The 23,300-nt window shown below is 51.1% G+C and overlaps 1 protein-coding gene across 7 annotated transcripts in view; it reads right to left on the bottom strand.

Annotated features, from left to right (window-relative positions):
• CACNA1S (calcium voltage-gated channel subunit alpha1 S) overlaps window positions 1–23,300 on the bottom strand; it is a 64,501-nt gene that overhangs the window by 31,238 nt on the left and 9,963 nt on the right. For 6 of the 7 annotated variants that reach the window (XM_059867511.1, XM_059867510.1, XM_059867508.1 and 3 more), the window contains 17 exons: window positions 15,484–15,623; window positions 14,865–14,998; window positions 13,301–13,453; window positions 11,930–12,135; window positions 10,665–10,768; window positions 8,161–8,309; window positions 7,132–7,213; window positions 6,432–6,592; window positions 5,440–5,665; window positions 3,724–3,931; window positions 3,326–3,446; window positions 2,785–2,899; window positions 2,566–2,659; window positions 1,794–1,863; window positions 1,433–1,565; window positions 1,028–1,157; window positions 266–325 (listed from right to left, as the gene is read on the bottom strand). In XM_059867511.1, the coding sequence (XP_059723494.1) occupies window positions 266–325; window positions 1,028–1,157; window positions 1,433–1,565; window positions 1,794–1,863; window positions 2,566–2,659; window positions 2,785–2,899; window positions 3,326–3,446; window positions 3,724–3,931; window positions 5,440–5,665; window positions 6,432–6,592; window positions 7,132–7,213; window positions 8,161–8,309; window positions 10,665–10,768; window positions 11,930–12,135; window positions 13,301–13,453; window positions 14,865–14,998; window positions 15,484–15,623 (2,286 nt within the window). Of the gene's footprint in view, window positions 1–265; window positions 326–1,027; window positions 1,158–1,432; window positions 1,566–1,793; window positions 1,864–2,565; window positions 2,660–2,784; window positions 2,900–3,325; window positions 3,447–3,723; window positions 3,932–5,439; window positions 5,666–6,431; window positions 6,593–7,131; window positions 7,214–8,160; window positions 8,310–10,664; window positions 10,769–11,929; window positions 12,136–13,300; window positions 13,454–14,864; window positions 14,999–15,483; window positions 15,624–23,300 lie in introns of those variants that run through there. The other variant, XM_059867514.1, reaches the window with a different exon arrangement.

Genomic DNA, 23,300 nt, shown 5'->3' with positions numbered 1-23,300 from the left:
AACACTCTTTATACTATTGGTTAGTTAGGAATAACACTTTTTGGTAAAATATGTTTTATAAACACCACATATAAATATTCTACATGTTCACAAACACTAAGTGTAGAGATTAAGATAAGAATCATTTTAATTCTTTCTCTGAGCATTCTCACAACTTTCCTAGGATCATGCCTGGGAAAGTTACCTGTTTCTCTCTCTGACTAACCTGTCACATCCACACAGACCTATGTGCTAGGCCATGCTCACGGCAAGACCATGGACTCACCTTCAAGACGATTTCAACTGTGAAGACAGAGGTGAAACCGATGTCAAAGTATCCAAGAATCTGGGGACAGAGACACCAGTACAGGATGAGACTTGTGTGACAAGGGAAATGTTTAGTGTGCTCAAACATCCTGAAGTTGTCCACTCTGTGCACTGGGGAGGCCATCTCTAAACCCAGTCCCAAGAGCACTCCTGAACTTTCCCCAGCTTTGCTGATTTTCTCCAGTGCATGATCCAACCTGCAGCTGGGACAAAGCTCTCCCTTTCCAGGTGAGTTCCACCTGAAAGCATCTGATCCCCAAAAACCCCAAGTGCCCTGGGAAGCTGTCTCATGTGAGATCCCACAGGCCCTGCCAGACCCACTGGTGCCTTGAAGGACAGGAGCTGTGGCTCCCATGGCTGCATGCCAGCAGCATTCAAGGGCACTGCACATGTCAGAGGCCCAGTTTGCTGCCTCACAAGATGTCTCCTTCCCCAATAAACCACCACAGCTTCAAACCAAATTAATTCTGCACACCCTGTCAGGTGGATCTTTTCACCCAGAAGTAAACTGAGACATGGAGCAGTAAAACCTTGTCCCAGCTGCACCCTGAATGGGAAGCACATCCAGCGTCTCCTGCCAGAGTGCACTGCCCTCCCAGAGGCAGGGTTGGCATCCCAGCTAGGAACAACATCTGGCAAGTAAATCCCTGCTGACTGGGGAGCTGGGAGTCTCCATGAGGTCTCCTCCACCCATCCCAAACCCCCACAGCTCTGCAGGCACCTGGTTGCGGAAGGACTCAGCCCGGATGGGATCCTCAGCTGCCAGGGAAATGCTGCTGAGCAGGATGAAGAGCAGGATGAAGTTGGTGAACCAGGTGGCATTAACAGTTCTGTGGCACAGGACCCGAAACCTGGCAGGGACAGAAATGCCATGGGATGCTGTAAGGGGCATCAGACAGGGTCATGGCAGCCTGGAAGAGGGCTGTGGCCAAACCCTGAGGACAGGAAGGCCCCAGGCATGGAAGTATGTCTCTACCAGTCCTTCCACACAGAAGGCTTTTCCCCTGAGCTGGTTCCCTTCAGAACTGGTTGTCGTGCTCAAACAAGGCCCTGCTGTGAACAGCTGGTGCCAGAGACACCGGGGCCATGCCTGGCCCTACAGGGCAGGGACAAGGGGCATGCCTACTTGTTGGTTGGGCTGAAGATGAAGAATGAGCTGGCCTCAGGCATGGGCACGGCCTTCTCCTTCAGCTGTAGCTCTGCAAGGGGACGTGGCCGAGGACTCAGGGGGATTTCAGGCTCATCTTCCTCATCATCACCTGCAGGGTGACCATGAAAAGGGAAAAGAAAAGAATCATCCAGAGAGGGAGAGGGAATATGACCTTATGGACAATCTTCTGATCCCATGATCCTGATCTGGCATGGAGGTCAGAAGGACCTCAGCACCCCAAGGCTGGGGCAAGTTCCCTGCATCCTTTGCTCCTCAACACCATCCCTCTGCACTGCCTCCTCAGCCTTCCTGCTGCCCTGCCAGGGACAACTCTTACCTGGGAAGTCTGCAGAAGGGTAGGGGTCTTTGATCTCATTGACATTGGATTCAAATTCATCCACTTTCAACTGAAACAAGGAGAGACAGAGAGGAGGATGTGCAGCTGCATGTGCCAGCTGGCCAGACCCTCTCATCTTGGAAGCCACGTGGGACAAGCAGCATCTCTGCATTGGGCCCATACAGCAGCCAGCACATGGAGTGCTGGCCCAGGTTGGAACCTGCTGAGGGGATGCTGCAATCAAAGCAAAGAGGATGGGAAATAGGAATGTGTGCTGGAGCCATGCAAATATGCCAGGGGGGAATAAGATAGGGAGCAACTCTTGAGGGAGCTTCTAAGAGCACCTCTGGAAAGTGGAAAGGAAAGTAGCTGCTGGCCAGGTGCTCCTCAGAGGCAGCTCAGCACAGCTGAACAGGGGGGTTTGCACATGGGGGGTGCTGGTGTGAACATACGGGAGATCTGGGATGCTGCTGACTTGCTTTGCTCCACCCCACACTGGTGTGCACCAGCCACTGGCAACTGGCTGTGGCCAAGGAAATGAACTGGAGGAAAAGGATCCCCAGCAATGGAGCTGTTTCAGCATGTCCTGCCTGCCCCCAGAGAGCCCCCATCACTGAGGGCCCCCATCACCAGTGCATGTTGTGGGGAGCAGTGATTCTGGACAAGAGGCCAGACCCAGACTGGCTCCAAGCCTTTGTCTCTCCTGGCTGGTGGGAGGGAGCCAGGGAGCTCCCCCAGGAGCCCTCCAAGTCTCACCTCTACCAGAACTGACCTTGGCTGTCGTGGGAATCCCTTCTCCCTTTGCTTTCTGCTCCAGCTTCTTTGCCATCATCTGCTTCTCCTCTTCAGACTTCTCTGGGTAACCTCTAAGCAGAGAGGAGTGCAGAGCAGGAAATGAAGTCTGGACAGGGGCCATGGGAAAGCTTGCTGTGTCCCCTCACAGCCAGCAGGTCGTTTGGGAGCTCCCAGGGGCAGGGAAGACAGCACCCACCTGGACATCTTCCGCCGTTTGCGCTCCTCTGCTTTGGCCTTCTGGGCCAAGGTCAGGCTCTCAGCCTCGGCCAGGTTATCAACTGCAATGGCCAGGAACACATTGAGGAGGATATCTGGGGACACAGTGCTAAGGACACAGACATGGTTCCTGTCTGGAGCCACCCGTGGTCTCCAGGGTGCCTTAGAAACCTTCCTGGAGCTTAGCCCTTGTGATAACTCTGGCTGGTGATCCCTAACCAGCATCCATTCCTTGTGAGCACTGAGCTCTGAGCTGGCTGCCCTCTCTGGCTGAATCTCTGCCTGCCAGGCATCCAGACGTGCTCCAGATGTGCTGTCCTCCAGTCCCCAGCCTTCAGCCACCACCAGTGCCAGCCCTGAAGTCTGTGGTTTGTTCCACTGCTCTTCACAACCGAAAAGCTTAAGGCAAGCACTGAAACACTGAGGGAAGCCCCTGCTTGCCCCCTGCCCAGTCCTGTGCAGTTGATGCTATGGGGCTGGGTGCAGGGGGCCCTAGGCCTGGCTTTGCAGGCAGAGGATACAGTTCCCACAGACAAAGAGGATGATGAAGTAGATGCAGACCAGCATGCCAGGAAAGGACGGGCCCCCGTAGGCCATGATCCCATCATACATGATTGAATTCCAGTCCTCTCCAGTCAGGATCTGGGAGCAGAGCAGTAATAAAGACTTAAGAGCATCCCCAGCAGAGCATGACAGAACCCCACAGACTGATCCTACCCTTCTGGCTCCAGCCCCATGGTCAAATCCTCCTTTCTGCTCAGCCCTGAACCTGAACTACTGCTCACGACTCCATCTGCATTTCCCTGTTCCTGTCTCAAACCCCCACAAACCCACATCCCCTTGAGCCCTAATTCCTGCCTGGAGACCCCCAGCCCAGGTGAGACCCCCAGCCCCTGCTGCCCTTCCCACTGCCCCAAACCTGGAAGACACTGATGAGGGCCTGGGGAAAGTTGTCGAACGTGCTGCGCCGCACTTTCATGTCCTCGAAATCAAACTTGCCCCCAAAGAGCTGCATGCCCAGCAGGGCAAAAACTATGATGAAGAGGAAGAGGAGGAGGAGCAGAGAGGCAATGGAACGGACTGAGTTGAGCAGAGAGGCCACCAGGTTGCTCAAAGATGTCCAGTACCTGGGAAGAGGAGAGACAGAGGCATGTGGGAGGTGAAAGAGTGGAGAAGGCTGTGGGCAGGACCAGGCAGGCACAGGGAACCCAAACAGACCAAGGTGATGTGCCAGCAGCTCAAAAAGGGGGACTCTGGACGCAGGCTGGGCTCTGGAACTGCTCCAGGCAGGCTCCAGGAGGCAGAAATGAAGCTGCAGGCATGGTGTGACAAGCAAGATAACACTGCTGCCTGTACAGAGCACCAGCAAGCAGGATGGGGAAGAGGGGTGAACACACAGTGGGTTGGGGCTACAAAGAAGAGCTCAGAGTCCTGGCCCACAGCTGTGGCACTCACATTCTCTGAAAAAATCCCTTCGCCCAGAATTTTAATCCTGCAAAGCTGAGAAGCCTCAGAGAAAAGGAAAACAATTCCTGTCTCATTTGCTTCTCCTGTGTTTTGCTTGTGTCAAATGTGTTTGGAGATTGTTTAATTGGATTCTGGTGTGAGTTGTTTTGACTCATTGGTCAATCAGGGCCAAGCTGCGTTGAGACTCTGGAAAGAGTCAGGAGTTTTCATTATTATCTTTTTAGCATTAAGTATCCTTTCTGTATTCTTTAATATAATATAGTATTATAAAGTAATAAATTAGCCTTCTGAGAACATGGAATCAGATTCATCATTCCTGCCTCTGTCAGGACATTTCCCAGCAAATACAATAGCTGGGGTAAATACACAGCAGCCCCACCCATAACATCCTAGAGCCCAGAGCTAGAGTGGGGCCTCAGCTCAGTCCCACTCTCCCCTCCCAGTCAAACCTGGAGACAAAACCCAGCCTGGCCTTGTTGATCTGCCCAGCAACTCCCAGCTCTGTTCACTGCAGCCTCCCCTGGGGACAGGGATGCCCCAGAACTGTGAGGGATGCCCGGGCACCCTGAGCTACCAGCAGCCAGGGTGCTCCACACACTCACACGCACCCCCAGAGGCACATGGAGCACAGGTGTGCACACACACACAGAGTTCACACTCAGAGGCACACTGAGCACAGGTGTGCACACACAGAGCTCAGCCCCAAATACACACCACAGCTCACACCCAGAGGCACACTGAGCACAGGTGTGCACACACACACACAGAGCTCACACTCAGAGGCACACAGAGCACAGGTATGCACACACACACACAGAGCTCACACTCAGAGGCATACTGAGCACAGGTGTGCACACACACACAGCTCAGCCCTAAGTACACACAGCTCACACTCAGCAGCACATGGAGCACAGGTGTGCACACACACACAGCTCAGCCCTAAGTACACACAGCTCACACTCAGCAGCACATGGAGCACAGGTGTGCACACACACACAGCTCAGCCCTAAGTACACACAGCTCACACTCAGCAGCACATGGAGCACAGGTGTGCACACACACACAGCTCAGCCTCACATACACACCACAGCTCACACCCAGAGGCACACTGAGCACAGGTGTTCCCACACACAGAGCTCAGCCCCACCCACCCAGCTCCCTCCCCAACCTGGTGATCTTGAAGATGCGGAGGAGGCGGATGCAGCGCAGCACGGAGATGCCCAGGGGGGACAGGGTGCCCAGCTCCACCAGGATGGTCTCCAGGATGCCCGAGCACACCACGAAGCAGTCGAAGCGGTTGAAGAGCGACATGAAGTACTGGCGCAGCCCCAGCGCATACATCTTCAGCAGCATCTCGGCCACAAACAGGGCCAGCAGCAACCGGTTGGCATTGTCTGGGGTGGGAGATGCAGCCTGTCAGAGCAGGGACCTCAACGCAGCATGGCCAGGCAGCCAGGGAAAGAGGGCAGAGCTGCTCACCCTCCTCTGGCTCACCGAGCCCCGGGCTGCTGTTTCTTGGTGACCACGCGGGGAGGAAGATGAGAGGGTGATGTGCAGCTGCATGCTTGTGCATGTGAGCACACATCTGTACAGTGCACATGAGTCCGTGCAGGGGGTCACGTGGGCGGTGCGTGGGTATGTGGGGCTGAGCTGTGTGTGTGTGTGCACACCTGTGCTTCACATGCCTCTGGGTGTGTGTGTACCTGGGGCTGCACTCTGTGTGTGTGTGCACACCTGTGCTCTGTGTGCCCCTGAGTGTGAGCTCTGTGTGTGTGTGCACACCTGCGCTCTGTGTGCCCCTGAGTGTGTGTGTCTGTGTGTGTGCACACCTGTGCTCCATGTGCCTCTGGGTGTGTGGAGGTGCAGTCAGTGGGGCTGCATGCACAAATGCATGTGGCTGCCTATCATGAGTGCATGCCATGTGTGCAGAGATGCCAGTGGACACACTCTGGGTGTGTTCACCATGCAAGATTTTGTCCCTAAGAGTCCAGAGCGTGGTCAGTGTGAGCTGTAGGACAGCAAGGATCATGCACACATGCTCAGTGCAGGCTCAGTGTGTGCCTGAGAGCCTCTGTGCCGTGCCACTGTGGCTGTGCACTCACAGCAGGAGCTCACACAGCTCTCCCTGGGCCCTCCTCCTCTCTCAGGCTCTTTGCTCACCTTGCACCTGTGTCAGCCACTCTGGCTGGAAGTGGTGCTCAGAGGCGATGGACAGGGTGTTCAGTGCCACCATCAGGATGACAAGCCAGTAGAAGAACTTGGACTTCACCACATCCCTGCACTTCCTACGAAACATTCGGTTCCAGCGCCTCCACTGACGGCTGGAGAGATGGCAAAGGATCAGGAGAGATGGCAAATGATCAGCAGAGCTGCCAGTGGGCCAGACCCTGGCCTGCAGGGCAAAGTCACCCCTGCTCCCTCCCTGGAAAGAGATGAGGACCATAACCTGCCCCTGGAACTCGGTGCAGTCACTCAGGCACTGCAGTTCATTCACCCTCCTGGCTCAATTTTCGCTCCAGCCCCTCTCACAGGGGGCTTGCAGGCACAGTGTAATTGCAAATTACACTGTAGTTGAGGAGAAAATTGCAATTGTAGTGTCCTAAATTACACACTGTGCTGCATAGGCCATGGGAGGATGCTGAGAGCCTGGTCCCACAGCAAAGACATTGTCCACCTTGAGGAGATTTTTGCCAGTACCATAGCCAAACTCCCTGTTTGCTACCCCAATGTTTGCATCTTGCCCCAAGCACCAGTCCCTGCCAAAAACTGAGGGCTAATCAGGAAAGCCTGGCCCAGCTGGGCCAGCAAGTGAGAGACAGTGGAAGCCCACATGCAAGCAGATGGTTCAGAGCATACTTACAAGAAGAGAATCCACTTGTTCATGCCCTCAATTTCATACAAGCTCTCTGTCTCTGACCCTCCTTCATCCGATGGCATCATACCTAGAGGGAATGACATCACAGGTTTTCCTTGGAGCCCTTGGGAAGAACATGTGGGAGGGAACCTCTTCCACAAGTACACCAGGAAGAGCTTCCCCGTCAGAAGTGAATAATCCCCACCAAGCAGTGGCATCCCAGGGAGTCAGCAACCAAAGTTTGGGCAGAGGGCTTTGAGAGTCAGATGCAAACCAAGCACGAGGCATGATAAACTCCTCCCCTGCAGGAGCAGCAGCAGCCCAGAGAGAGACAGCAACAAGTACCCCAGCAAGGAAAAACTGGGGCCAGTTGGGATCTGAGCAAAGGCTGAACAGAACATAGGCCACAGCTCTGGAAGAGGTGTTTTATCTGTCCCACTGTTTCCCAAAGCTCTTTGCACACATGCATCACTCAGCTTGAGGCATCAAAAGTGCTTTCACCAGACAGGGTGGCACAGCAAACCCTGTGGCTCTGGGGTGGAATTCAAAAGGCAGAAGTTTGCTGGGCTTTTGGCTAGATGCCTGTACATCCACCTTCCCTGGGCCACTTTTAATCCCTTGAAACTGTCAAGTGATGGCAAGAAATTAATGCATCTGCTAGTGAGAGCTTGTGGCCCTGACTATCCCTGCACACCAAGGGCACACACTCCTCATGGCCTTTTCAGCCCCTCTTGCCAGAGGAGACTCAGGCCTTGCTTGTGGTCTGCAAATTTTAAACACTGTGGTTGAAATGGAGATTTACCATCAGGGATAACTTATTACTAGTTTGGGTCAGATTCAACCAAATTATTCAGGAAATGTAAAAAAAAGAGGAAGGAAACTGTCCTGCAGAAGTCAAAGCATTATGTTTCGAGTGTTTTCAGGCAAAATGACTCTTTGTGACTTCTTCAAAGACCCCCACCTTGCCTCTCTAGGTGGTCAGCACTAGGAACCCAACCCTCAGGCAGAGGGTCTGTGAGCAAGCAGAGCTGGTACCTTCTCCCCTGGCCCGATCACTGTCCATGACCTCTGCGTGGGTGATCCAGTCCATGTAGCCCTTCAGATCCTCCTCCAGCTGCTGCTTCTCCCGCAGCTTCTGGAACGTTCCACGCGACTTGGCCTTCTCGCGCTCCTTGGTGAACTCTCTGGGACAAGGCAGGCAGCAGAGACTCAGGGGATGGCCTGAGGAACTCAGGAACTCTCAGAAGCCACAGCTCTGTGCCAGGCCAGGCCTTGTAGGAAAGCCCTGAAATACCCTGCCACCATGTCTAAGGTTGGAAATGGGGGTGTTCTATCACCGTTTGTCAGAGCTGGAGCAGCTATCTTCTGTTCATGGGGCAGTTTTCTTTATCTCTCCCACAGCCAAGCCTCCCTCCAGGAGATCTCTGCTGTCCATGGCCACTGAGTGTCCCTGCATGGCTGATCAAATTCCACCATCCCATGGGGAGATGCCCCGTCCAGGGCAGGAGCCAAGCATTCCTACCTGGATCCAATCTGACCTGGGAACAGCACAGCAGCCTTTGCCCACTGCATTCCCAGAGGAGCAGCTTTCTCCTGCCCTGCATTCCCAGAGGGAGAGCAGGCCCATCTCCAGCAGCCCTGGAGCTGCAGAGGAAAACTCCCCCCTTGTGCAGGATCCCTGCTCCAGCAGAACCACAGCTGGCACTGCAGGAGGGCTGAGCCCCCCTGGGATGGGACTGTGCCACCACCCTGAGCCCCCCTGGGATGGGACTGTGACACCACCCTGAGCCCCCCTGGGATGGGACTGTGCCACCACCCTGAGCCCCCCTGGGATGGGACTGTGACACCAGCCTGAGCCCCCCTGGGATGGGACTGTGACACCACCCTGACACACAGGGGGGGCAGGGCCTGCTCTGGCTATGGCAGTGGTTTCTTTTCTTTTTTTTGCTATTGCATTTGTATTTTTAATTTTCCTAGTAAAGAACTGTTATTCCTACTCCCATATCTTTGCCTGAGAGCCCCTTAATTTCAAAATTATAACAATTCAGAGGGAGGGGGTTTACATTTTCCATTTCAGGGGAGGCTCCTGCCCTCCTTAGCAGACACCTGGCTTTTCAAACCAAGACACACCAGCCCTGCCACTACACTGCTCCAGTGATTTTCCTCCAATGGCAGGCAGGGGTCCTTCCCCACCACTGCTGCTCTTTGGGACCTTCTCACTGCAGGTGCTACAGCTGGACAGACAAACTGATACCTGGCCAGAACAGTTCCCCATCAGAGTGGGGTCTCACCCACCTGAGGAGGAAAAAGGTCTCCATATGGAGAAGGTGAGCTCATCACAGGGCAGGTAAACAGGACACTCTTGTCATGGTAACATGGAAAGGACGAGTCTGCCATTGTCCTTGCCCACTCTTTCTGCTCTCTTTCAATTCCTTTTTTTCTCCTCTGGGGTCTGGCAGGACTGTAGACCTGCTGCCCAGCCATGCCAGTGTTGCCATGTGTTAGTAACCGGTCTCAGACACTATAACAATAACTTTCCTGATCTCAAACATAATTTAGTTGTATTTGTAAAAACATTTCAGAACGTTTCCATGCCAGCAACTTACTCCAGGATCAGATGACTACAGTCCAGCTTGTCCTGCAGCTACAGTCAACTCTAGACAAGCATTAGGTTCCTGTGGTTTATCTTGTGCTTTTAAACTTGTTTTAGTTCTAGTAACACCCCATTTGTTTTAATGTTACAGTGCATGGTTCTTGTCATAAAAGAGGCCTAACAAATCCAAGTAATTAAGGTAATCCTGTGAAATAATAGAGGTGATGAGTGTGATGCACTTGCACAGACAAGGACTGAAATATATAAAAAAGACCCTGACCCTAGGCAGACCTGAGGAGAAAAGCCCCCCTCACTCCTCAGGACAAAACATATTTCCCAGCAACAAAAGTGGGGTGGTAGCAGTCCCACAGCAATGCATGGTAGGTTGAGTGTAACATCTCGGGTTTTAACTGTACTACTGGGGGAATTAACACTAATTGAATTTGGCCTAGATTGTCATAACAGAGTGATGACAGCTCATTGGTGTACTTGGACGAGGCTGCTGAAGCAGTAATTAGACTAACAATCCTTCCCTTGGATGCCTTGCATTCATCAGAGACGTTCTCCTTAGGCTGGCCATGAGAAAACTGTGTGTGCTCACAGCAGGAGGGAGCTGGAGGTGAGGAGTTTCCAGACCCACAGCTGTGGGGTGCCTGCTCCTGCTCAGCTCCATCTGTTCTGTGTGCAGGCAGAAGACACCACAGCCCATGTGCTCTGCTTGTGCCTCAGGGAAAAGTTTGATGTGTTGAGAGCTGGGCTAAAACCTCAGCCAGCCATGGACACTAACACAAAACATAAATCACAAATCAGAGTTTCTAAACATAAAATAAAAAAAAAAAAGGTGAGGAATGAGAGAGGGAAAAGAACAGAACTTTTCCAGGCTTTTTCCTTGTATAGTTGAAACCTGTTAAAACTCCTCTGGCAGAAAGGATAGAGTGGCACTTACCCACTGAGCACCCCCAGCACCAGGTTGAGCACAAAGAAGGAGCCAAGCAAGATAAGGCTGACAAAGTAGATCCAGGGCCACTCATTCCCCATGGCATCATTTACCTGGCAAGGAGAGATGCAGCTGAAATATTCTGAAAGCACTGTCCTCCATCTGTTTCCCCTTAGAGCCCCTGAACAGCCTCTGGGATCTTTGCCCTCTCCAAAAGAGTGCTTGGGATGGTGGCACATAAACTGGCTCCAAGCCCTGGCTGCCTAGAACTCTGTGTCTGGTTTATATCCAGACCCAAACATTTTGGGGGCAGATTTAAACATCAGCCCCAAGCCTAAGTTTCAGCATGACTGTCTTCCAAGAACTGCAGAACATGGGCTTTGCTGGAGGAGCAACCACCAGTCACTGCTGTGCTGGCCCATACCCCTTCACAGGGTGGGAGCTGGAGCAATCTCCTGTTGTCTTAGGTTGGAAATGGGGGTGTTCTCTCACCATCTGTCAGAGCTGGGGTAGTTCCCTTCTGTTCATTGGGCAGTTTGCTTTATCTCTCCCACAGCCAATCCTCCCTCCAGGAGATATCTGCTGTTCATGGGACATTAATTATTAATTATCTGCTGTCCATGGCCACTGAGTGTCCCTGCAGGGCTGATCAAATTCCATCATCCCATGGGGAGATGTTCCGCCCAGGGGAGGAGCCAAGCATTCCTACCTGGATCCAATCTGACCTGGGAACAGCCCAGCAGCCTTTGCCCACTGCATTCCCAGAGGAGCAGCTTTCTCCTGCCCTGCATTCCCAGAGGGAGAGCAGGCCCATCTCCAGCAGCCCTGGAGCTCCAGAGGAAAACTCCCCCCTTGTGCAGGATCCTGCTCCAGCAGAACCACAGCTGGCACTGCAGGAGGGCTGAGCCCCCCTGGGATGGGACTGTGCCACCAGCCTGAGCCCCCCTGGGATGGGACTGGGCCACCACCCTGAGCCCCCTGGGATGGGACTGTGCCACCATCCTGAGACCCCCTGGGATGGGACTGTGCCACCACCCTGACACACAGGGGTCAGGTCTTGTCCTCACTCTGGAAGTGGTTTTTTTTTGTTTTATTGCATTTGTATTTTTAGTTTTCCCAGTAAAGAACTGTTATCCCTACTCCCATATCTTTGCCTGAGAGCCCTTTGATTTCAAAATTATAACAACTCAGAGGGAGGGGTTTTACATTTTCCATTTCAGGGGAGGCTCCTGCCCTCCTTAGCAGACACCTGTGTTTCCAAGCCCAGCACATACCCAGTAGAGGACCTCGGTCCAGCCCTCCATGGTGATGCACTGGTAGACGGTGAGCATGGCGAAGCCGAAGTTGTCGAAGTGGGTGATGCCGTGGTTGGGCCCGGCCCAGCCGCCGCGGCACTCGCTGCCATTGATGCTGCAGTGCCGCCCGTGGCCTGAGCTGGTGCACGGGGCTGGCTTCTCTGAGCCCACCGTGGCAATCACGTCTGGGAGCAAAGCCATGGTGTGAGCTGCAGGTCAGGCCAGACACAGCAGCCCACACTTTCTCCTCCTCCAGACTGCTCCCTGCTTGTTGGGACCCAGGACATTCCTCTGACTGCTCCGGAAGACTCGAGACCCTGGCAAAGGGCTCAGAGACCTTGTCACGGAGTCAAAGACACCTGTGCCTTTGATTTTAACCCATGGAAACAATTACCAACTTTGTGTGAAGATTTACAAGCCACAAAGGTTTGAATAGAATGATAGTGAATTTATCACAAGGTGAAAAAGTAGAAATTTGGGGATTTAGAATGGGGGTTCAAGAAGAAAGATGGAGGAATCTGGGTGTGTCCTGTCCTTCTCCTTCTTCTTATTGTCCTCCATTTTCTGCTGGGATGGTGACACTTTTAGATTGGTTTAAGATAGAGACAGACTGTCTAACATAGGTGACATAGGTGATATGTATTGGAAAATTATTGTAAATAAAGTACACGTAGTTTGTAGTATAAAAAGATAACACCACCCCAAGGGTGGTCAGTGTGCCTCAACCTGACCTCCCAGACAGATCTCAGCAGGTCTGAAAAAGAATGTATTAGATTAGAGAAAACAACCTTGAAAACCAGAGCCTAGGAATCCCAACTTCTTCTTTGAGCGTGGGGCTAAGAAAAAGACTTTTTAATACCTCAGAAGCCATTTCAGCACCAACAAACCCAAGACCTGCTCAGCTCCAACTGCTCTGTGTGCAGGCAGAAGACACCACAGCCCATGTGCTCCAGGGCTGGGCTTGCTTACAGCTGCTTGTGCCTCCGGGAAAAGATTGATGTGTTGGGAGTTGGGTTAAAACCTCAGAAAGCCATGGACACTAATAGAACAAGTAACTCACAGATCAGTGTTTCTAAGCATGCAAAACAAAAAAAAAAAAAAAAAGGGGGTGAAGAATGAAAGAGGGAAAAGAACAGGAACTTTTCCAGACTGTTTTCTTGCCCAGCTCAAACCAGTTAAAGGGCCCTTTCAGCACCCCTCACACCCAGCTGGGTGCTGTTTCCAACATCCCTCAGTCACACTCCAAGGCCTGATGCTGGCCAGCCCACACTTTCTGCCAAACGCAGAGTCCCTGAGGTCTCACAGCACCACATAGAGACAGCTCTGCTGCACTCCCCACCACAGCTCCACCTGTCCCGAGGTAGTAGCAGGTCTTGTGCATCCTGCCCTTGAAGAGCTCCTGGCCCACGATGGCGTAGATGATGATCATGAAGAGCACCAGCAGGGCGATATGCAGCAGGGGCACCATGGCCTTGATGATGGAGTTCAGGACAACTTGAAGGCCTGCACAAAGATGAAGGGTGAGGAGGTAAACCTAAACAGTGTTGGGTGCACCTTGTATCCCTGCCAGCCCACCAAAAAGCCACCTTTGAAATGCCCCTTGCCAAGGGAAGAGGGGCATGGGTGGGGCAGGACTGAGATCTCTGAAGGAGGAAATTCTTTCTTCTATGTAGGAATGTGCCCCTGTTGACAGAGTGACAAAACTATCCTTTGTCTCCTTAAAAAGGAAAAAAGCTCAGAAGTTTCTCTCCTCAAATAGCAAAAAAGACACCTCATTGGACTTGGGGGACTTCACCTCAGACTTAAGGACAGCCAACTGGACAGAAGCCAAAAAGTCCCACCTGAGCATTTACTAGAAAAAGAAGAGAACGAAGAAACAAATTGCTTTTGTGAGGTGTTCTACCAGGAGCAAGAACCTCTACCACCTACCTCAGTGTTTCTCTGTAAAGAGTTTTGTTATTTTGTCCTTTATTAAAACCTTTCTGTTTCCAACACTATCACAGAAGCCATCCTGCTGATTTTATGCCTTCTAAGGTAGCTGAGCTATCTTGGGTGTGATACAGATATCCAAAAGCTTATGAGACCTGGCTCGAGGAGATCCCTATTTCACTTCTACCCACCAGGAAAGCATGTGGAAGGGCACAACAGAGTCAGGCAGTGCTGAAGGCTGCTTCATGCCCAATCTTTGTTCTGGTGCTCTCATCCTGGCTGTATTCACATGAGTTACAGGAGAAGATCCCTGCTCTGAGAAACCAGAGCGAGATCCTGGCCACCCAAAGGTAGTGCCACTGAGCTACAGAGGCAGCCAGGTGTGTGGCACCCTGCAGCTCCCCAGGGCTGACAAATGTCACTGACATATTTTATGAAAATACTTTCGCTAGGATTTTTCTCCTGAGAAGCTGAGAGGCCTCAGAAATTAAATGTAAACAATAACCATCTGATGGCTGTGGAATGTGGTCTGGAGATGGTTTACCGACAGGTGCATCTTTGATTGGTTCCATGTGAATTGCTTTTACTTGATGACCAAACACAGGTCCAGCTGTGTCGGGACTCTGGTCAGTGGCAAGATTTTATTATTCATTCCTTTCTAGCTTTCTGATGTCTCCTTTTTCTTTCTTTAGTATAGTTTTAGTATAGCATTTTAAATATAAAATATTATCATAAAATAATAAATCAGCCTTCTGAAACATGGAATCAAGATTCTCATCTCTTTCCTTGTCAGGGTTGCCTGCAAATTCCACAGACAACCACCAGCTGCAGGAACAAGCAAGAACCCGTGCCTCCTCTACAACTTCCTCGTGGCTGGGCTCAATCCAGCAACCACAAGAAGCCTGTCTCATGGCTCCCCTGTCTGGCCAGGCCCAGAGGGTCCGTCCAGCCCCAGCCTCGGGTGGCAGCAAGGACTGGCACCCACTTGGCACTCCGGACACCAGGCGCAGGGGTCTCAGCACGCGGAACGCTCGCAGCGCCTTCACGTCAAAGCCGCCTTTTCCCCCCGAGGGCCCTGCCTGCTTCACATTGACCTGCTCCAGGGTCATGGTGATGAGCCTGAAAGAGCCAGGGCACAGGGAGGGGAGGGAGGAGGAGGAGAAGAAGGGAGGACAAGGAAAAAGAGAAGGGAGTGAGAATGGAGACTGAGAAATTGAAGCTAAGGATTCAGGGCTCTGCAGGCAGCAAAGCAAGGTCAGGACTGCCAGCTGTGCTCAGCCTCACCCAGGGGCAGCTCTTGGCAAGGCCAGCTCCTGGGCTCAGCTCCACTGCTGACAGCCAGGGAGCTCCCATCCCACGTGCAAACCCTGGAGGACCCCAGGCCACTCCCTTCCCCAGGGCAAGGAGACCTTCGAGGCATGAAGGAGTTAAGACAGGAAGAAATTAGAGTTAGAGAGGATCCCAGGGGATGTCAGAGCAGGAACAGGGGGCCCATGAACTTAGTCAAGGAGATGTCCCCAAACACATTGCAATCACCACAAAAACTGGCTGTGGAAGAGGCCTGGCACCAGCTGAACAGTAGCAGCCTTCCCACTTTTCCCTACCCTAGAGTCACAATGGAGAAGTCGAGCACATTCCAGCCATTTCGGAGATAGGCGTCTGTGTGGAACAGGAAGCCGTAGGCAATGATCTTCAGCATGGCCTCGATGGCAAAGAAGATGAGGAAGGCATATTCGATCTTCTCCTGGGGATTGCAAAGGCAAGCAGGAGAGAATGCTCCATTAGAACAGACTGTCACCTTCCCTCCTCACCAGTGACTCTGGACCAGCCCCTGCTACCACCCCTACACACACCAAGGGGACCCTGGGGACAAGGGTGGCATGCTGAGCCACCACATGCCACTCTCTGGCCTGCAGCATGATGCCCCCAGCCCTTTAATGGCCCCTGCCAGAACCCTGCCCTGAGGCTTTGGTTCCTACAAACTGCTCCAGCAAAGCCTTCTGAAGGTGCCTGGCCCAGGGCACTGCTCTGCTCTGGCTCTCCTCCCTGCTGCTCACCCTCTCATTCCCCCCACAGCCTTCCTCCTACAGGCAGCTCTGACAGCTTCTCATCCTCTCCAGCTGAGGGCTCACTGGGTCTGTCCTGGAGTCCCCATACAGTCACTGTGGGACAAGCCAGCTGTACCATGGCTCCCCTTTTGCCTGGGATGATAAGGAAGCTCCCAGGGAATGGAGGCCTCGGGCTCAAGGACTCCTGCTTAACACCAGACATTTGCCTGGCAAACTGACCAGCTAGAAATGGGCCTGGAGCTCACTGGGCAGAGGGGCTGCACCCCCTCCCAGGCAGGACCTGGCACAGCCCTGCAGCTGCTGGGCCAGGGCAGCTCATCTGTCCCTGGAGCACAGCCAAGAGCTGCCTGTGCCCAGCTGGCTCTGCCTGTCACTGCCCTCACTGCCCTTGCTGACAATGTCCCTTCCAGACTGGGACTAAAAGCCTCCTGAAGCAGCCAGGTGGAGAGGGATATTCATATTTCTGGTGTTTCCTGGTCCCTCTCCTGAAGGACAAGGAGCATCACTGCTCAGGATCTCCAGGGAATTGCCCTCAGAAAGGCAGAAACTTTTCTCTGAGACCAAACTGGGAGTAGATCTTCACTGGGGAATGCTGTAGTGCTGTGAGGGGTCCCCATGCCCTGCCAAATGGAAAATCCTCTCCTTTTATAAAGCCAGAGCTAGAGCTCAAGAGAGAAGCATTGCTGGCTCAATTAATGTGCCCAAAAGTAGTGACTGTGCTGAGTGTCCCCACATGACTGTCACCCACACAATGCCATTTCTTGCTGGATCTGAGGGCAGCTAGGGTAAGAGCAGAGATCCTGGCATTGCCTCTGTCTTCAAGGTTTTAGCTGCAGCAACTCAACACTGCTCACCTCCCACCCTGAGGGGACAAATGCCCACCAGAGTGTCCCCCAAAGCCTGTCCTTGCAATCCCATGAAAACACAACTGCCATGAGGATCATTTCAGGCATGGAGGGGCTGCAGAGCCATGCCAGCAGCCACTGGTGTGGTGGGGTGTCTCCCCAGCTGCAGAGGAAAAACAGAAAGCCCACTGCAAGCTACAGCAGCCCTGCAGCTGCTGGGGCTGGTGAGTGTCAGGGTCCAGCCTGGAGTGGGATGCAGCTGCTTAGGCTGATGTCAGGATCCAGCACTGCAAAGGTCAATTCTATGCCCTGATTTTCCAGCAGAACAGACTCAGTCTCTCACTAGAAGGGATTTTCCTCTGAAAACCCCTTGCCCAGTATCAAAAGGTAAATTGCTGTTCCTCAGAGGACCCTTTGAGAAGCCCACAGCAGATGAACAGTGCTGCTTCAAGGGTATCAGGTGCAGCCAGTGAGGAGCAGCAAGATTCAAACTTGGGCCAAGGAAGAGGCACAGGCAGCCTCCTGCCCCCAGCCACCCTCCCCCAGCCTGGGAGGGACATAACAGCAAATTCCCAGCTTCTCTGGGCAACTTGTACCAGGGCCTCAACACCATCAATGTATAAATATATTTTTTTTTAATATAACTAATCTAAATCTACCCTCTTTCCATTTAAAACCATCACTCTCTGTCCTACTGCAACAGACCCCGTTAAAGTTTGTCTCAATCTTTCTTATAAGGCCCTGTCTTGGGTTGCAAGATGTGGGGGTGTGCATTCTATCCCCATCTGTCAGAGCTGGGGCAGTTATCTTCTGTTCATGGGGCAGTTTTCTTTATCTCTCCCACAGCCAAGCCTCCCTCCAGGAGATCTCTGCTGTCCATGGCCACTGAGTGTCCCTGCAGGGCTGATCAAATTCCACCATCCCATGGGGAGATGTTCCACCCAGGGCAGGAGCCAAGCATTCCTACCTGGATCCAATCTGACCTGGGAACAGCACAGCAGCCTTTGCCCACTGCATTCCCAGAGGAGCAGCTTTCTCCTGCCCTGCATTCCCAGAGGGAGAGCAGGCCCATCTCCAGCAGCCCTGGAGCTCCAGAGGAAAACTCCCCCCTTGTGCAGGATCCCTGCTCCAGCAGAACCACAGCTGGCACTGCAGGAGGGCTGAGCCACCCTGGGATGGGACTGTGCCACCACCCTGAGCCCCCCTGGGATGGGACTGTGCCACCACCCTGAGCCACCCTGGGATGGGACTGTGCCACCACCCTGACACACAGTGGGTCAGGGCCTGCTCTGACTCTGGCAGTGGTTTGTTTTGTAGTATTTCATTTGTATTTTTAATTTTCCTAGTAAAGAACTGTTATTCCTATTCCCATATCTTTCCTTGAGAGCCCCTTAATTTCAAAATTACAACAATTCAGAGGGCAGTAGTTTACGTTTTCCATTTCAAGGAAGGCTCCTGCCCTCCTTAGCAGACACTTGGCTTTTCAAACCAAGACAGAGGGATGCAGGGGTAGCTCACACAGCTGCATGTGCACCCCTGCAGGTGCCAGAGCAGCAGCAGTATCTGCAGTTTTATCGAGTCTGTGCTTGCAGACATGCAGGAGTGTTGCCCATTGTCACAGCTCCTGGAAGACTCCAGGAGATCCAGGGTGACCCTAAGCTCTAGGAAAGCCACATGCAGTCGTGACTCTCCTCCATGCCAACCTCCAGGCACAGAGCCCAGTAGCTCTTGAAAACCAGCAGTGGACAGCAAACCCTGCTCAGGGACTGTGGGACACCAGTCAGCTGCCCAAAAGCAGCTGCTCCAGTGTTCCTGAGATGGCACAGCCCTGGGTGACAGACATCACACAGGACTCACAGGTAATTACAGGTAATTACAGCTGGGACTCCCACAACTGTATCACACACCCACATTCCTGTCACTGAATTGTACCTGAGGCTTTGTCCAGGCTTCAGAAACACAGGAATTCCCCAACCCCAGGGCTGAGACACAACCCAAAATGGGGTTTTCAGAAGTATACTCCTTGCCATCAAACATTTGTGCTACCTAAAATCCCTAAAGCCATTATATGTGTCACTGTCATACTTTCTGGAAAAATCCCTTTGCCAGGATTTCTTCTGGGAAGCTGAGAAGCCTCAGAGAAAGAGGAAAACAATTCCTATCTCATTTGCTTCTCCTGTGTTTTGCTGCTTTGGAATGTGCTTGGAGATTGTTTATCCAACAGATGGTTATTTAATTGGTTTGATGTGAATTGTTTTTACTTTGTGACCAATCACCATCAGCTGTGTCAGGACTCTGGAAGCAGTCACAAGTTTTAATTAGTATCTTGTTAAGCCTTGTGTAAGTATCCTTTCTCAATTCTTTAGTATAGTTTTAGGATAGCACTCTTTAATATAAAATAACTACATAAAATAACAAATCAGCCTTCTAAGAACATGGAGTCAGATTCATCATTTCCTTCCTGCCACAGGGGACCCCAAAAATACCTCAATGTGTGACATTAGAAGCTTGCCTGCACACAGGGCTACTTAAATTAAAGATTTAAATAAGTAGCACACCTGTGCTACTTAAATTGTCTTCTTGACAGTTTGAGCTCCAGCTCTGTCCCCCACTCCCTAGGCCCCATGTCCTACCTGACATTCCTACAAAGCCCAAATGGCTCAGGACAGCTGCTTTTGGGTGGTCTGACAGGGTGGCCTCCCTCCAAGCAGTCACCCTTGAGTCCCACTGATGGGGGAAAACTTTAAACTGAAAATTGACAGAGAATACATTTAAATATTAGGAAAAAATTGTTCCCTGTGAGGGTGGTGAGGCCCTGGCACAGAGTGCCCAGAGCAGCTGTGGCTGACCCTGGATCCCTGGAGGTGTCCAAGGCCAGGATGGACAGGGCTGGGACCAGCCTGGGGCAGTGAAGGTGTCCCCATGGTGGGGTGGAATGAGAAGGGCTTGAAGGTCCCTTCCAGCCAAACCATTCCATAATAAATGCAAATATCTCCAGTATCTCAGAGCTGGCTGACCCCCAGCTCAGCCCACTCAGGTCCGTGCTGCTCCTGGGCTCCCCTGGCAGGGGAACTGCTGTGGCCAGGGATGGGGTGTCCTCTGAGCCCAGGGCTGGCTCTGGGCTCCCCGAGTGTCCCAGGGCTCAGGATCAGCACTGAGCATCCTCACACTGAAGGGGCAGCTTAAGGATTCACACCTGAGTGAGGGGGAGCAGAATTTGGGGCCTGGCCACTCCTCCTGCTCCCTCCTGTGTGGCCCCAGCCAAAGAAAGTCCCCTGAAATACCAAATAATAAAAGAGATATGTAGTGGGTTTGGATTAGATTTTAGGAAAAAATCCTTCCCTGTGAGGGTGCTGAGGCCCTGGCACAGGGTGCCCAGAGCAGCTGTGGCTGCCCCTGGATGTGTCCAAGGCCAGGCTGGACAGGGCTGGGACCAACCTGGGACAGTGGAAGTGTCCCTGCCCATGACAGGGGGTAGAAGGAGCCTCCTGACCCAAACCATGTTACAATTCCATGTTTCCATGAAAACCAGATATTTCAGTGTGTGCAGCATGTCAAACACCACCCACTGGAGCTGCAGAAGTGGCTCAGCTGCCCTGGAAGATGAACTGTACTCTAAATTTGACTTTATTTCCTCACAGCTCATAAACAGAGGTCGGGCCGCCAGGTCACACACAGCCATCTGTACTTTCTTGGGTGAATCCCTGTGATTAACCTGCCTTGCTAAACACACTCTGAAGCTGCTTGCTCCTGCAGTAAGGTTTTCAGTGAAAAACAGTGGGATTTGAAACTCTGGAAACTCAAGTAAAAGTGAAAATAAATGCTGTGAATTGTTGAACAAGTTCAAAAGTCAAAATAATTTCATCAGGGTTGAAGCAAATGTTGTGATTCCATTAGAAAAAGACAAAATCAGATACAAACAGGATTTTAAAGACCCTTCTGGATCAAAAGAAATCTAATATAGAAAGAGTAATAATGAAATGTGTTAAAATGGAACAACTGTACTTCTTCCAGGACAGAGCAAAATGGATTCTTAGAAAATATATGGTTATGGTTATTTCATTATTTTCATTTTCATGGTATTTCATTTTTTCACCCCCTACAAATGAGTTCTGATTAACCAAGCTTTCATGAGACTAATTCTAAACCTAGTGTAGACACTGACTGCAACTCTTCCCTGGCTGGTCATGGAACCTCAGAGTGGCTGCTCTGCAGTTTTCCAGTCCTGCAGGAAGGCAGTGGCAGCAGAGCTCTCCTAGGAATCCTCTCCTCCTGAGATTCTCCTTGTGATGCCTTAGGATTTCAGCTTTTATGTTTTTCATCTATTTGTAATCCTGTCATTCTTTGGTGGATAACTCTAAATTTCATATTCAGTGTGAGCTGCTGCTTTCCATTTTGGTCAGATACAACAATTGCCCTCCAGGCCTGGCAATCGAGGACACCTCACTGCCTCAGGCCCTGAGATGGAAAAAAAAGTAATTTGGGGGGGAGCAAACTTGGGGTCAATGACTTCATTAGCTGAAGCTATAATTGGCAGATTAACCCCCAATATGCAAATGGACCAAACTTATAAAAGTGTGAAAAATCCATCTCCATTTTGGGTGTAGCCCCTGGGGGGCTTCCTCTGCCCAAAATGTACCTGAAGGCCCTTCAATAAATATATCTGCTTTTTATCCTCTTAATTTTGTCCAGCCTCTGTTTTAGGGAACCCCACAAGGCATCACTTGTGGAGCTCTCAGCTTTAAAGCTTTTCAGAGTGGCTGTCCCAGCTCTGGGCTGCAGGGCTGGGCAGGCCCTGCACACCCTCAGCACTGAGCCCTGACCAGAGGGAACCTCAGTCCTGCCTCCCCAATATCACTGTCACTGCTTTTCATGGAGGGATGGGACTATTTGGGGCTAAGAATGATTTATTGCTCAGATAAACAGTCTCAGAGGCTGTGAGATTTTAGAGGAGCAAGCACTCAGCCATATCTCAAGAGTAGTCACAAGTTTCTTTGTTACAAGGCAATACAGAACTTTCTAAACCAATGGACAGGGTTTATTTTGCTTTTCTGACCTATCACCTTACTTAATTCTACTGCACTGCAGATCATTCTACCCAATGGCTTCTGTCTCACATGTACACAAATGCATTTAGGTTATAACTTCTAAACTCCCAGCCTAATCCATTCTATTTTATTACTACACTATAAACTCTTCACCCTCTTATCAATACAGCTTCTCACTTACTTAAGGCATATTTTTACTTACAACTATAGAAACATAGTTTCTATAAATTTTATAGTTTATATAAATTAAATAGTTTCATAAATTTTATGGTTTTTCTATAAATTTCATAGTTTCAGAAATTTTATGATTTTTCTACGTAATGTCTGTGTATTGTATTTTTACATCAATTCAAGCTTCTCCTAAGGCTGCAAGTCAAACCCTTCAGTGTCTGTGGAAGATTCTGTTTTTCTGATTTCCACACACAAACAACATGGGGCAATGTCCTCACTGCCCTGACTCGGTTTCCCCTCATACATTTTGCCTTCTCAATAATTTCAATGTCTTTTATAACTCAACCTTCTTCAAATACCATTGGTCAATGAAGAGACAGAAAGGGAACAGGGAGAGATTAAACACATCACAGCACCTCTCTGCTGCAGGAAAATGCCTCCACAAGCCTTTTTCCACTACCTGTAGGCTGAGGATTCTCTGCTTCTTTTCTGCCAAGGTCAGGATTAAATGTGTGAGATGGAATTTCTTGCTGGGACTCAGATGTTTATTAGTTCTTATCTCTGTCACAGTCTCACAAACCCTGAGTTCTACAGCACTTCACTCTAACAAACTAAAAATGGAGCCCTGTCTCTTTCTCTCTACAAGGCCTTTTAAGGATAAACTGTCCAATTAAGAAATGACAACTGAATTATTTTCACTTTTAACCCAATAACCAACCACCCGTGCCCTGCAATGTGGGCATTTTTATCCAATTACATAAAACCACCCAACCCCATGGAGATGAAGGTGAAGAAGAAGGAGCAGCCTCTGCCCTTAAACCTCCATCTTGCTTTATATCTATTTCTGTATTCTAAAACCTTAAACTCTCAGTTTTCCACCCTGTGATATCACACATTTCTATTCAAACTCCACACCCACAATCCCAGTTCTGTCATTCCATTTTGGAAGTTTGTCCACGGCCTCAGGTCAATGCAGTGCTCTCTTGGGGGTCTGTGCCTGTCAGCACAGAAGGTCTGAAATTCTCAACACCCAGGGTTCCAGCATCAAGCCTGTGCTAAGCTTAGCCTGATGCCCCAGGTGATGGGTGCCTGGCTAAATTCTCAGCTGGCTTTGCTCCTACAAAGCCAGCAGAACATGGTGACAAAGGGACAGCAAGCAGGAATGAAAGAACAGCAGCTTGGGGCTACCTGGCTCTTGACACCTATTTCTGTGGCAACGGGCTGAAACATTCCCCAGTAGGCTATAGCATAAGTAATCCAATAGACAAGAAATAAAAAGAGATGGAAG

The sequence above is a fragment of the Haemorhous mexicanus genome, chromosome 25, assembly GCF_027477595.1.
Source record: "Haemorhous mexicanus isolate bHaeMex1 chromosome 25, bHaeMex1.pri, whole genome shotgun sequence".
Classification (NCBI taxonomy): Eukaryota; Metazoa; Chordata; class Aves; order Passeriformes; family Fringillidae; genus Haemorhous; species Haemorhous mexicanus.
This window is presented reverse-complemented; position numbering and strand designations above follow the sequence as displayed.